This window comes from Amphiura filiformis, chromosome 8 (assembly GCF_039555335.1).
Source record: "Amphiura filiformis chromosome 8, Afil_fr2py, whole genome shotgun sequence".
Lineage (NCBI taxonomy): Eukaryota > Metazoa > Echinodermata > Ophiuroidea > Amphilepidida > Amphiuridae > Amphiura > Amphiura filiformis.
Genome location: NC_092635.1, coordinates 28,953,643 through 28,969,206, shown reverse-complemented (window position 1 = coordinate 28,969,206; position 15,564 = coordinate 28,953,643). Strand labels below are relative to the sequence as shown.

At 38.1% G+C, this 15,564-nt stretch overlaps 1 protein-coding gene across 2 annotated transcripts in view; it reads left to right on the top strand.

The window, feature by feature from the left end:
• Positions 1 to 9,861: 9,861 nt before the first annotated feature.
• The window catches only part of LOC140158908 (integrator complex subunit 3-like), a 48,671-nt gene continuing 42,968 nt past the window's right edge, over positions 9,862 to 15,564 (top strand). For both annotated transcript variants that reach the window (XR_011859835.1, XM_072182177.1), the window contains exons 1-4: positions 9,862 to 9,993; positions 13,756 to 13,839; positions 14,297 to 14,380; positions 14,849 to 14,962. Coding sequence is in view for 1 of the 2 variants with exons in the window: in XM_072182177.1 (XP_072038278.1) it covers positions 9,925 to 9,993; positions 13,756 to 13,839; positions 14,297 to 14,380; positions 14,849 to 14,962 (351 nt within the window). In the remaining variant the exon portion in view is untranslated. The remainder of the gene's footprint in view (positions 9,994 to 13,755; positions 13,840 to 14,296; positions 14,381 to 14,848; positions 14,963 to 15,564) is intronic.

The window sequence follows — 15,564 nt, the reverse complement described above, 5'->3', positions numbered from 1 at the left end:
AATCCATTATTTGATATCAGAAGGACATTCCTCGTATATGCAAAATGCAATTCGATATGTCTGATGTGCTCTCAGGTCCCACACAAAATACTAGTATGTGAAAACGTCAGTATCCGATCCCTTAAAGAGAACAAATGCCCCAACTTTGATGAAAATGGTCTCAAACTGTTGGTACTGTTTAATACCTAAATTCTATTAGAGAAGCATGAGTTATAACTGCTTGTAACAACTTGTTGCCTAGTTACTCGTTCAGGGTAAAATCATCTTTAGGACTCGATAGCTATGACCTATTTTGTTGTGTTACCAAAGTAACCAGTCATTATAGGTGGTTCAAACTATTCTTTATTAGCCTGGTTGAGAGTCGGAATGCCCCGGTCATACTGTCCCCTCCCAAACAGTGGCGTAGGGTTGGTAGCGCCCGGAGCAAGAAACAAAATTGGCGCCCCTATCCTCCACCCGAGAATATGGGCGGAGGTGTGGGAATGGCATCGGTTCAATATATTTTTAAGCAGTGGATTCAGCACCTTTTGGCAATTTAATAAGTTTATGGTACAAATGCGCACGATAACGTTTGCCATTTTGAAGCTAAACTGTTGAAATATGGTGAAAAATAGAATAAATTCGTGCAAAGGGCGAAAAAAATGCACTTTGGGGGCTAAAATGGCCAAATAATTTGGTCAGAAACCCACATGCATGCAGGCGTCAACATTGGGGGATGATTGTATGGACCACCCCGGCAAAATATTGGGGGGGTTATCCCCAACCCCCGGGATCTACGTCTGTTTTTAAGTGAGGCCAATTTGGCGCCCCCTAGTGGTAGCACCCGGGGCACGCCCCCCCCCTTTTCCCCTAGTTACGCCACTGCTGTGTAATAATTATGAGGGGGGGGTAGGGTAAATTTCCAAACAATGCCAAATGCTCCCCTCTCGGCACAGGCGTATCCGGGGGATATAATGATAAATCCCCCCAATATTTTGCCAAGGGGGTGGTCCATACAATCACCCCCCCCCCCCATAATGTTGATGCATGAATATGGGTAGGCCTATCTGACCAAATTATTGATTAACCTCACCGTATATGCCCATTTTAGCCCCGAAAGTGCAACATTTATTCCACTTTTGCACCATATCAGTTTATCATGTTTATCTTCAAAATAGCAAAATTTTGTACCATAAACTTATTCTGTCCCTAAAAGATGCTGGATTCATACTTTAAAAAAAATTGCCAACCCCATCCCCCATGTCAAAATCTATGCCACTGCCTCTCGGCCTGCCAAAAGTTTCTTGCCCCCCCCTCGGAATTCCCAAAAAATCTTTGCCCCACCTTGGGATGATGGGACCCAATGATCCCATCCCATAGGCCTATAGGCCTGCGAGCACAGCAAGCAGGAAAACTTGAATTGGCCTCCTTTTTAGAGCGTTTCAATAAAATACCACCCCATGAATGTGTGCCAAAATCGCCCCTCCTCTCAGCTGGCCAAAAATAGCTAGCTCCCCTTTCGACTGGCCAAAAATTTTCTTGCCCCACCCCTCAATATTACCCTCAGGGCCCATAATTAGGGGTGGTGCAAAAATCATGTGTACCCCCGGGATGGTGAATTATAATAGGGGTGGGGCAAGGATTTTTGGCAGACCAAAAAAAAAAAGGGGGGGAGGGCAAGCATTTTGACAGGTCGAGGGGGGGTACATAATTATTGCACAGCCCTTATTGCACCGCCCTTTGACGGCAGCCCAGGGGGCACTCAACTTTGGAAGTGACGGTATGTGATTGTCAATAGGCCCCCTCTTTTGAAGTCGACTATACCCGATGACCCCCTTTTTTAAAAGTCATACCCGATGACCCCCCTCTTTTTAGTTGCGGCTACCCAATGGGCCCCTTTTTTTTGGTTGCGGCTACCCAATGACCCCCTTTTTTTCTAAATTATTTAGAAGAGCATTATCAAAATGCAACAAAATAATGCCAAAACTTTCAAATTTTGCTCCATTTTTTCAAAATTTTCTACCCGATGACCCTTTTTTTAAAAATCTTATACTCAATGACCCCCTTTTTTCAAAATATTATACCCAATGATCCCCTTTTTGATTTTGTTTGTACTCAATGACCCCCTTTTTTTAAATAACGCTTTGTTACCGATAGGCCCCTACTTCGCGACTCCGGTAGGCACTACCCGTCACTTCTAAAGTTGAGTGCCCCCCCGGACGGCAGCCTCAGTGCGACAAAAAGGTATGTCTTTAGGGAACAACCCAAAAGTTCGATGAAGCCCTATAAACGAAAGTCCTTTCGTTAGAAGGCTAACCCCCTCCCCTCTAACGTATGTGTCAAATGTCAAAAATTAACCCGTGTATTCATTGGGCACAGGGCCGTCACTATGGTCGATGGCAAGTTGTGGGGGTGCGACATTTTTAGGATATTGATCACGTTTAAGAAACAATAATTCTATTTTATTTTGAAATATTTGTCTTCATAAAAAATTAGGACTTGCTGGATTTTCAAATAAAAAAGAATCAAAGTGCGGTACAACTACTTTAAAAGATAAACTTACAAATGAGTTGCAGGTTGCGAGTGCTGCACTCTATATTTGTTTGAAATCATTTTGAAGCAACCACTGTAAAATGTCAATATCGTACTTCAGAAAATACTAAAATTGTACAATAATATTAAATCCTTAAAAAAAAACCACCTCCCTCCCTATAACGAAAGGACTTTCGTTTATAGGGCTTCATCGAATTTTTGGGTTGTTCCCTTAGAATGTAGATTGCTTTTCGATGTTTTTGTAGGCTATAAGGGAGTGTTCAGAAATACTTTGATTGGGGAGGACCGGAAAATATGTAGGGGCCATAAAAGTTCTGAATATTGGGGGGGGGTGTAAATGTTTGGGGTGTATGAACAGGGGGGGGGTAAAATTTGGCACGTAGATGGGGGGGGCGTGTAAAAACTAAACAACATTAGTCCCCCGGCCCCCAACTCAACACAAAAGTTGACAACCATGAGGGTTACCGTACCAAATCTTTCAAAGGCCCCTTTTGCAATGATTTTTCATCAAATTTAACCCCATTTTTCATGCAAAATCGAGGACAAAATTTGGCCCAAAACAACCCCTTTTTTGTGGTTTTCAATGACTAGACTTTCAAACACCATTATCAATGACACTAAATATTGGCATAAAATTTCTGGATTTTCTCAAGTACCCATTTTATCCAAATTTCGCGGACAGTGCAAATTAAATACCCCTATTCATGCTGATTTCACTGTCAAATTTCATGGACAGTGCAAATTCAATACCCCCTATTTTGCCAATTTCGTGGTCCTTGCTACTGATAAAAAAATTTGGTAACTCTCATGGTTGTGAACTTTTGTGTTGAGTTCCCGGGGGGGGGGGGCACTCCCACTTTGGAGGTGACGCGTACGTATGTAGGACTGGCCCTTTTCAGCGTCGCTCACCCAAAGACCCCATATTTTTTACGAACACATGCTCTGTCACACGAAGACCCCTTATTTTTCCATTTGATCTGTCACCCAAAGACCCTTAGGGAACAACCCAAAAGTTCGATGAAGCCCTATAAACGAAAGTCCTTTCGTTAGGGAGGGAGAGGGTTAAAAAGTCCGATTACGTTTGTAAAAAAGTAGTTAAAACATCGGTCAAAGTTGATCTTTTTTTAAGGATTTTAAATATAATTTAAAAATGTTAGTATTTTAGAAGTACGATATTGATATTTCACAGTGGTTGCTTCAAAATAATTTCAAATCAATATAGAGTGCAGTACTCGCAACCTGCAAAAACCTGAAAATCTAGCAATGAAGCAAGTCATAATTTTTTCGTGCCCAAAAAGGTATGGAAGAAAAATATTTTAAAATAAAATAGAATATTGGTTTCGGATCAATATCATTGCATTGTCGCACAGCCTTCGCACTCCTCCACATCCCCATCCACCATAGCGACGGTCCTGTATCCGGGCTGGAATTTTCGATATTTGAAAACTTACGTTAGAGGGGAGGGGGGAGGGGGTTAGCCTTCTAACGAAAGGACTTTCGTTTATAGGGCTTCATCGAACTTTTGGGTTGTTTCCTTATTTCTCATTTTGTACAGCAAATTTCATTTATTACTCATTTTGTTACTTATTTTGAAAAATTTGAACTGAGCCATTTATAACTAGAAATTCGATGTTCGAGGTTTCTGTGGCGCTGTTTCGGCTCTCACCCAAAGGTTCCATTTGCAAAAAAGGACACGTTCTCACCGTATGACCCCATATTTTTTACATTTTGCTCTTACCGAATGCCAAAATTCATGCTCTCACCCATTGACCCCATATTTTTTACATTTTGCTCTCACGGCCTAAAACTTAATTTTTTCGCGCGCGCGCGTTCGCGAATGTTCCAGTATTAGGCCTAAGTGTAAGCCAGAACAAAAGTACATTAGCAGACATGACAGATAAGGTTTTTTGATCAGGTACTTTATGTAGGCCTATTTTGATAAATCATCATAATAATTATGTATAGTAACTTATAGTTTTGTCTATAGGCCTAACTTGAGGTTTGTGTCAATTCCTTCTGGGTCTGCTCTTTAAATCACGAAAAGCTGCAATATACGAGGGTTGGTCAATAAGTCCTCGCAACTACTATATATCTCTGCTCAAGCATGACATTGATGACAGTTACTTATCATAAATGCAAGTTCGTACCTTTGTCTTTCAAAACACATAAAAATTTTCTATTAGAGTACCTTAAATTAGATAACCTCATTTGCATAAAGTCACTGCTATAATGCACTGACAATTGTCAACATTGGCGGGAAATTTGAATTGTAGTTAGGGAACGTGTAATCAAAAGGACCAAAGCAGTTTACAAGCTTTGTTTTTGGTATGAGGTAACCTAAGTATATTCACTTGATAATTGCGAGGGAAGAAATGTATCCATTAACAGATGCAGAAAAGGACCGTCTTTGAAAGGCATCAAAAATAGGCCTTAACGACAACTAAAAATGCTGTGAAAATCATGAGAGACGAGCACTCAAGGTAGACACATTAATCAAAATTATCTCCAAAATGAAACAAAAACAAATATGATTATTGGTATGGTGTGAGAGGTCATGTTCAGGACAATAGAAATTGTTACAATAAAAATGTAAATATGCGCATGCGTTGCTGGTATATATGATTAAAAGTGCCAAAAAATGTATGAAAAAAGGAAAATTTCACCAAAAAAGCGCTAAAAATATGACTAAATACAATTTTGCGGGACAGTAACAGTGTGAGTGATTTGCTATACTGAGTCGTATGCTAAAATTAAACGAACCTTTTGAAATTCACAATTCGTATTCAATCTAGAGCCTCTCTATGGTGTGCTACTTTGATTACAAAAACATGACATTTTGAAAACAAAGGCTTCATTAATAGAGAAATGTTTGTGATTTCCCCACCTAAAGCTCCCTTTTTAATAATCAGTAGTTACCCAATCGAATCAGGTACCATTTGTTAAATTTTGTCGTTGATAAATCTCGCTATCTCTTATTACGTAAAGGACCAATAGCTGATAAAGCCTACTCAAAAATGGAGATATTCAACATGATCCCTGATATTTAATAAAAATTGTGTAGGTCTAAAAAGAGTATAGCATCAACCCTATGTTATCGGTCTAAAAAATTGCAAAACCGCGCCAAATTCTATACTTTTATTCTTGAGATATTTGGAATTATGTAACTATACCTCAATTTGGTTCGTATTTTTCCCACTATTTTTTACCATAAATCATGCAGTGCCCATTTTAGGCTACTGTGTTTGTGCTAATGTGATTACGTCATCAAGAATGCAACATCGCTATTACAAATTTGTTTTGAAAGACAAACTGAGGTGCAAACTTGTATTTATGATAAGTAACAGTAATCAAAGTCATGCTTGAGCGGAGATATATAGCAGTTGCGAGGACTTATTGACCAACCCTCGTATTTGTTCTTTTTTAGTGTTGACAATTTTTAGAATAATTGTTCATGTAGTACATCTTATTAATTTATTATCACTGTATTTTGACCATTAAATATAATTATATTCTTTACAATTATATCATGTCACGTGACATTCCAATCATAGGCGGCGGAAACGGGAGAACGGAGGTGCACGTCCCCCGGGGGGGGGGGGGGGGGGGCATTTCCATAACAGATATGCATCATGTGCCTCAGGATAGACCCCTTTTTCAAACCGGCTTGTACCCAATGACCCCTTTTTGTGTTATGGTCCTACCTATTACCCAATGACCCCCTTTAAAAAAAAATTCATGTACTCAATGACCCCCTTTTTCTATTTCCTGCTACCCAATGACCCCCTTTTTACTATGATTCCCAAATTTAGGTGGTATTTGTGTTCTCCTCAAGAAATAATGAGATTTCTCAAATTTCCAAGGTGGCCAAGTTGTTTTTTCGCAGTTTGGCACTTATTTATGTGTACTTAATGATACTCTTTTGGCAATCCTGTACCCAATGACTCCCATTTTACTTTTTGTTACCCCAATGACCATCCTTTTTTCAAAGTTTCATACCGAATGACCCCATTTTTTTCAGTTGTATGACCCCATATTTTTGTAATTGTACATCTGACCTGAATGCCCCTTCTTTTAACAGTGCCGCGGCCCATCCTTGCCATTTTAGATTGGGGGTGCCCCCCCCCCCCCCGGGGCACGTCCCCTATTTTTTTTCCATGCGGGGCGGGGGCGACTGGTCATTTCCCCTAAAAATCTATAGAAGAAAAAATAAAGCAATAATTGCCCCGTGTAACTTTTTAGCACGTCGAAAAGTCAAGTCTGGAGGGCAAATAAGGAGGAAAAAAATCAACCAAATAATGGGCCAAAATAGTGTAAAATACAATGTTCGCGCGCTTTTGAAGCCCCTTTCATCCCAATCATGGGCGAAAATTGAGTGTAAAATACACAGCAATTTTGCGCGCTACCCGCGGACATCGTCCCAGTAAAGCCTTTTTGGAAGCTCCAAGACATGTACAGTAGACTTTACAGACTCTCTAAAAACAAAACCGGTATTATGTAGCGGTGCCCAAAATATCTGTGCCAAAAATCACTCCTCCCCCTTTCGACCTGCCAAAATTTGATCGCTTGGACCTGCCAAAAATGCTTGCCCCCCCCCTTTTGGCCTGCCAAAAATCTTTGTCCCCCCCTCCTATAATTCACCAACCCGGGGGTAGGGTAAATTGGGGTAAATGGAACGCTTAAGCAATAAATCACTTTCTGTGGTCAGGAGGGTATCCATATATGATTTTTGTTTGTTTCAATAAGTAGATAATATGTTTTTACAACTTGTTTTAACAGATAAACTCCCATTTTATAGCTTTGTTTCTTGTATCGGTCCAAATACATGCATGGTCATGGTGTTCCAGATACCGCAACAAATTGGGGTAAATGGAACAGTGGGTTGGGTAATTGGAACAAGGGGCATTACTTGCAAGGAGCCTACATTCATAGCCCGGGGGGTCACTCCCATTGTGGCCTGTACACCATCCGCGATAATGAAAACGCGTAAAAAGGGTAGTTTTTCGTGGGTAGGCACGATACGCGCGTAACGCGTTTAGGGTGCCAAAAACATGAAATATTGGGGAAAAGGGTAGCAAATTACTGCAATTGCTAATACGCGGAAATGAAATTTAGGGTATGAAATTTGATGCAAGGAATAAAATCCCTGTTTAGGGTATCGTTTTAGCCAAGGGTTCAATCCTTGTTTAGGGTGCTTTTCAAAAGTTTATTATCGCGGATGGTGTACAGGCCACAATGGCAGTGACCCCCGGGATTCATAGCTATATTTACATTGAAAAGACATCAGAATATTTTATTTAACATATACTTGTGACTAAACAAAAGATTAACAAAAATAATTTTGTTTTCATGTTTTTTTATAAACATGGTAAAATACCACGTAAAAATATACACTTTCTCTCGGTACATAACAGAAAAAATGGTTTTCAGATTTTTTAAAAATCAATAGGAGGCCTAATCTACCATGAATTAGTTATTTGTAGTATATAATTTCATAATAATTAAACCAATTAGTAAAAAAAATATTAACATGTTATATATATTTGAAGTCAGTCAACCGTGTTCCATTTACCCCAATTGGATCTGTTGTGGGGTAAATGGAACGCCAAACTAATCAATTAGCTAATTAGCATATTAATTTGCATAATTTCATCATTAAAATCTGCTATTTTATTGTTTTAAACATTTATGTTATTGTAGATAACAAACATATTGCCAATATTGTAAGACAACTCTCAGCACAACATTCAAATATTTAGGAATCAATACCCTTAAATTAGTAATGTTCACTGAGCCGTAGCACCACTTCAAGGTCAGTGACAACATTTGAGATTTTCTTCCACGCAAATACCGAGTAAACCCACGCTTGCATGGGGTATGAAACGAAAGCAGAACGTATGGCGTTGGGGTAAATGGAACAGTCGGTATGTAATGTTGCCCAATTTTTTTCTTGATTGAGGGAATTGTATTCTCGCGTTCCATTTACCCCACCGTTCCATTTACCCCAATTTACCCTACACATAATTATTGCACCACCCCTTTATTTATATTTACAAAATGCTAAAACATTTCCACAGTTCCACATTTTATAGCCTATAGGCCTATCAATGGGCACAATTTCATTGCACATGAATACAAGTTTATCCTGTCCTTTGATGTAGAATGGTACATTATCATGATTATGGGGGTCAAAATATAGGCCTACTTTTAATTTTGTACCTACTATAAGGGGGTGGGTCTCAAAAAGCATATCAAAACGTTTTAGCTGTGATAGACCCTTTACAAACTGCGACTTATTACTTATTTCCAACACTCTTTATAGGGATCACAAGGTCAAACCAAAATCTGTGCATATCGTTTTGTGCAGGCTCATGTTACCAGTCTTAACCTTTTTGAAATCTCACTATACCAACCGCTGCACTGCACGGATTGTATACAGAGTGCGGAAAGACCAATGATATCTGGTTCACGCAGAGGTGATTTGGGGGTTGCTGCATAAAAGTTCAATACTAGTTTTTTAGTTTTTCCGCTGTTTGCGAGTGAGTTACTTGACAAATCAGATTCTTTCTTAGATGATAAGCTTGAAAACATCCCAAGCTCCAATTGGATACCAGGAAGCAGGTATAATAATGGTGTCATGACGTTGAAATGCTTTGAGATAAATGGTCAAAATACGTAGAAAATCAGTGAAAAAGCTGAAAAACGCGGATCGCAGGCAGAGAATGAAGCAATATTAATGCATAGGTGAAGGTGAATAAAAATTATTTGCGAGTGAACAATATCATCTACATTATTGTCCATATCATCATAAATTGCAGGACATTCTCACGATTCTTTTGGTGTAAAGAAGCATGATATAGGACTAATAATTTCGAAGTTATGATTTTAGTAATACAAATATTTTGAGAAAATTTCTGATTTTTGTTGATGTCAATGGATGCTTGTAAAGGAATGAAATAAGAAAACGATCAATGGCGCTTAGGGTACCCCAACGTTTTGATATGTTTTAGGTCCACAGCTAAGGGATCATGAGAGAGGCGGGTCAAAAAAGTTTTGGGTTCACGAAGGGGGGCTAAAAATTTATAACATGAAAAAAAAATCCAGCCCTCCCCACCAAAGTATTTCTGAACACTCTTCTATTTATATAAACTCTTATATATTTTGTCAAAGATCCCATAACTCTGAGAACTGCAGGTCTGGAGAACTGTCAGTGAAAATTTGCCCCCTCAACATGCTCAAGTCAGTTCCTCGCCTCGGATTTTATACTGACGGGCGATATCTAATATTCGAGGTATGCTGTATTGAATATTGCCCAATCCTAGGTGCCAAACATGATGGTCAATATTGTGACTGGGTGAAGATCGACGGTCCCTAGAATTTCACATTTAAGCGAAAATGGGGGAAAATAAGGGATCAAAGCTGTATGTTACGAGTGTACTCGATGTCAAAGATGATTTGGAGGAGGTAATACTAGCAGTGCTTGATATTTTAGGCAGTAATTTCGATAACAAACGACGCGGTGGCGATTTCAATCAACTCCGTGTATTTTTGCCATAGAGTAAAACGACCGCATAGATGATGCTCCGTGCGTTAGTTTTTGTAGCAATTATTGTTTGTGAATGCACATGAATGGATTAAAGTACTTGATTGTTTAGATAGTTAAAAGTGCAAACTACAGCCTTTTGCAAAGATCCTTAGCAGTTTTTATGCCACCTTGTACGCGCGTAAATTCTCGCGATTGATCGGCGAATGTCAGCAGAGACCCGAGGCGAGTAGAGAGAGGTGCCGATGACGATGTGATGATGACCAGTGACAGCAGTGTCACTCCAGGGACTGCCATGCCAGACTGAGACTGAGTCTGAGAGCAATCTCTCTATACTCATAATACTGCATGACTGCTAGCCTGCTCTCCTTAAAATTAAATCTGATAAAGGAGAGTGATTTTTAGCTCTCCTTAGACCATTCTCTCAGTCAAAGCTCAAACTTAGGGGAGTGATTTTTAATTTTAGCTCTCCTTAGTCTTAGACTTTATACAGTACAGTTGATCATTCTCTCCATTATATTGCTCAAAACGGATCTTTTATTAAGCTCCAGTCCAGAGCTACTGGTATTTAATGCTCTCCTCATCCTGCAAATTCCAAAAGACAGTCCCTGGATGACATGAATGATTCAATTAGCCAATCGGAACCCAACTTCATATTTACACCATTTATAAACTGTGCCAAAATAAAAACTGCGAAGGAATTTTGCAAAAGATAATATAAATGTAAATAGTGTCTGTGACCGGTCTAGTCTAGAAGCCTGTCGTTAGAAGAATGGTGCAATGGGACGTAATGCACAGCTCACACAGAGTTTAAAGGCATGATCAGATTGATCACAAAATTTTTCAGGATATTTCGCATGGAATTTTTTTTGTTTAAAATGGTGATTATTTCTCTAAAAAATGAGGGGGTCAACCATGCATGCATATCTGACCTGTCAAAAATTAGCAAAGTTATGAGTAAATGTCTGTTTTCAAATTCTGCATTTTTCTGCGGCCATCATTGCCAGTTATTTTTCATTAGGCCCACGGCAATCCATTTTACACACCAGCGATTTTATTTGATGAAATCTAGTTCAGGATGATATTTTCGATATTGACATGTAGGCCTACATGTATGTAGTCCAGGCAAACTAGGTAAATGTCAAACTCAAACAGTTTGCATTCATCAAAGTGAAATACGACAGTCTCAATTTTGCTGTGGATTAACAAATTTGGCTGATTCCAGTAATCCAGTTACATCATGTGCCATAATTTGGGCAAAATGTGTTGCATGCTCAAAATTAAACAAATAAACATATTTTTACACAATAATGATTGCAGGGAGGGGGTCTCAAGGATTTTCTGGAAACCCATGCTAGATCCGGGGTTCCTGGAAGGGAAACCCCTTCTGGGAACCAGATTTATATAAAAACTAAGCCAAGGCTGTCTATGTTTAAACGTTTCACGTTTATCCGCCCGTTAAATGCACTATCCGTTTAGAAAAATCGCTAACCATTTAAATGTAAAAACAAAAAACAACAAAAAAAACACGATTTTTTTTCTTTCAAATTTTTTTTTTTTACATACGTTTACACGGTTAACTGACAGGATTGTGGTCCGTTTAAACGATTAAACAAATAACCGTGAATTAACACCCTTAATAAAAACATACCCCTAGTGGGACCAGATTTTTATTAAACAACCTCTAATGGGACTAGTATAATAGACCAAGTGCACAAAAATGACAATTATTGTACCAGAAATGACTTTTGAAAGTCACATTTTGTTCTATTTACTATCAAAATCCGAAAATTAAAATATGTGGCGTGGGCATGGAATCGGAAAATTTGATACCCCTAGAGGTGAATTTGATATACGGCAACTAGTTAACACGAACCCTCTTAACGAAGTTCCTGATATAAACAAGAAGTATGTTTTGCATTCCCAAGCCTACGTAACATTTCACATGTTATTAGAACTGGATAACATGAACTACTGATAACAAGCAGTAAAATTTGAATTACGCACAACTTTGTGTTAACAAGTGTCCACTGTATTCCTAGCAGGGTTCGAAGGTTTTTGCCTCATTGCCGGCAAAAACCGAACTCTGATCCCTAGCGGGACTTGAAGAGACTTTTGGAATATGATATCCCTAGAGAAACTAATTTTTTGGATTTGATATCCCTGGAGTCTCAATACTAGCGCTAGTCTCACTAAAAACTGATTGAGCATGGGTACCTGGGCATTGGCAGTGACCATAATCTAAGAAACGGCAACCTGCAAAACCATTTCAGCTGAAAATGTAATGAAGACAATTTGCAACATGTTAGGTCATACAGGTTGCCATAAATATCATATACAAATTATACATGTAGGGTGAAATTTTGTAATGAGATTTTTTCCTCCATCCCCAACACAAAAAACAATGGCCTAAAATTCCTCATCATATTTAAAAAAATTCTTTTAAAAAAATGGTTAGTTTCACAGAAGTAGGCGATCTCTAGGGAAATCAAATTTAAATAGTTTGTCGATTTTGGTCAATTTTTGGAAAAAAAGTGCCAAAATCATGCATTTTTCAAGTTATGCAAATATTTTTGGAAAACACATCAATTATCTAATCATTTTCACAACCAATTATCAAAAATAACATACAAAATTAAAATTATCAGCTAACTCTTGGCCAACATTTTGAATGCTTTTAGACCTATGCCAAGTCTTAGAATTTCTGTCTGCAGGCCTTGTGTTATAGATTTTTCTATGTGAGCTGTCAACAGCTCTCTGAAGGAGAGTGGTGTTCCAACTGGTGTGCGAATTTTGTGTAATTTTGTGTAATTTTGAATTGGGTAAACCTATCAATAGATTTCAAGTATGTTTTACTATATTTAATCATAATCATAATTGTGACCCGGCAGCTCAAATGAGCCGTAAATTCCCTAAATTGTATTCTGAGTTACGGTGTAAAATGTGTACGAAGGTCATATTCATCGGTAACTTAAGCTGGCCCGACATCCGTCTCATTTCGATAGTCAAAAACTAATCAATAATCCTATTGTTGAAGTGGATAATAAGCTTCTACCTTAGATGGCTATAGAACTTTTAATAGCTCTGGTCTTTGTTTGCTTATACATGTATTGCTAAATCCTATTCAAGTGGTGGGTTACCAGGCATTGTATTTTGTACAGGTATTTGAAATGACCGTCAATTATGACTGTTTGATATTTATTGCCAACAATGTGGAAGAAGAGACACATGTAAAAACGTAAAAAGCTATAATTTTGTTGAAGGAGCAAAGTTTAACAAACCATAACCCCGCTTCTGGATATCGTTTGAAGTCAAATGATATACCATTTTTAAGTTTATGATGTTTATTTTTAAACACAAAATAAAACAAAATTGACGGGAGGAATTTACGGCTCATTCGCCGTGGGACGGTCACAATTTGTGAAGAAACTTCGCATAAAACTATTGGGTGAAGTCATTAAAACAGCTCCCCTGATTACAATTAAGGGGAGTAATTTATAGCTCACACCAAAAGCAATTAAGGAGAGCTGTAGCCGGGTGACAGCTCCAGCTCTCCTGCAAACAAAAGGCCTGGACTGCAATTGGAAGAAATTGGCCTATTTTACCTCAACTTGCAAACATGTAGGGGCTACTGTATACATGTACAAGTCATGCAATTAATTAAAATCTCTAAATCTTTACAGAAAATGGAACGATGTTACGAAACAGTGAAGGAGATCACTAAAAGTTTGTCGGAGAGAGAAGCTCATGATGCACTTGTTGCAGTGGTAAGTCGCAGAACTGTGGAAAAACGGACAATGATAATGTGACTGTGTATGACATACAATATCATTGTGTCTGTGTTGTATTTGTGAAAAAAGCCCAGATATGAAAGTTTTTTCTATTTCATAAATTGATACTATAGATATTGATATCAACTGGTACTACTTTGATTTGAAGTCAGGAGTTTTTACAAATAATTAAACTTAATAAATGTTTTGTTTTTGCAGGTATTTGCTAAAAAAGACAATTTAAGACATGGCAAAGCACTTTGATGGCAATAAAAGCGAGAAGGATTTTCAATGTTTTTTTTTCAAACTAATATTCTGATAATAGGTATGTTACATGATGGGACGATGATATTTATCCATATATTCCATTCTCTATGGAAGAGTCAGGAACATAATTATCCTTCAGAACATCCACACTAAATTGAACAAATTGTATGTATTGTTCACATTGCAGGTTTGTAAAGGATCACAGCAACATGAAGAAATAACACTTGGTTTGCTGTACAGCATACTAACAGAACCTCACACAGCTAGCAAGGTATGATATAAAAAAATGAAATTGAAAAGTTTTGATTTTTAGCGGCGAAGCCTGTTAAAATGTCTGTATTGATCACTTCGCAAAACACTGCACATACTTGAAGATGTGTAGTGTGTGAGATTTATGCAGTGAGGATGTTTTATCTGCATGGACCATCACAGGGGAATTGATGATTCTTTGCTAAGGAATTCTGCCAGGCTCTGAACTATGGTTGTGTGTGATTTGTGCATACTTTACGCAGGGGCTGTAGACGCATCGGTTTGCTGGGATATTTACATGATGGCTATGGTCGCATTGCTCGCATAAGTCTGTATGGGTCCTATAATAAAAATTTAAATTTACTAAAATCAGTGTCTTGGTGTCTATAGCGACAATGTTAAAGAAATATCACTTCAAGTGGCATACCCCACAAAAAACACACACCAAACAATGAATCACGTTTTAATTAATTTTGATTTTGCATTTCAGATGTATCGTGATCTCAGCATGATCTCACGGGATGGTATGGTCTTGGCGTGGTCAAGAATCAATCAGCTTGTCATTGAGAAGTTCATCAAATTGCAAGAATTGACTAGGACACAGGTAATTTTAAGTGATATTAATATCATTTAAGGGGGTACTACACCCCTGGCCAATTTTATGCCTATTTTTGCATTTTTCTCAAAAATTATAGCGCATTGGTGACAAGTAAGGGATGTATATTATAGGGCAAGGACTACAACTACTGTACTGAAAATTCAGCAACTCAAGGCAAGTAGTTATTGATTTATTGATCAAATATTGGTTTTCCCTCATTTTTGACTGTAACTCCACAACTGTTGTCTGTGCTGAAATAAAGTTTCCAGTGCAGTAGTTGTAGTCCTTGCCCCTAAAATATACATATCTTACTTGTCACCAATACGCTATAATTTTTGAGAAAGTGCAAAAATAGGCACAAAATTGGGCAGGGGTGTAGTACCCCCTTAAGAGTATTAAGGGTGGTCTTAACCCTGGAATTATGAAAACTTTCGGGCTTCATAACTTCTAAATTATTAGTCTAAAGAATATAAAAGTATACATTTTTAGACTGGAAATGACTTGCTGAATTCATCTGTGAGGTCCAATTTGGGCCAAAATGCTTATTTTTGTAGAAAATCCCAAAAAACGGCTTTTTTGGCCCAAATTTTTTCGTAGAACGTAACAAA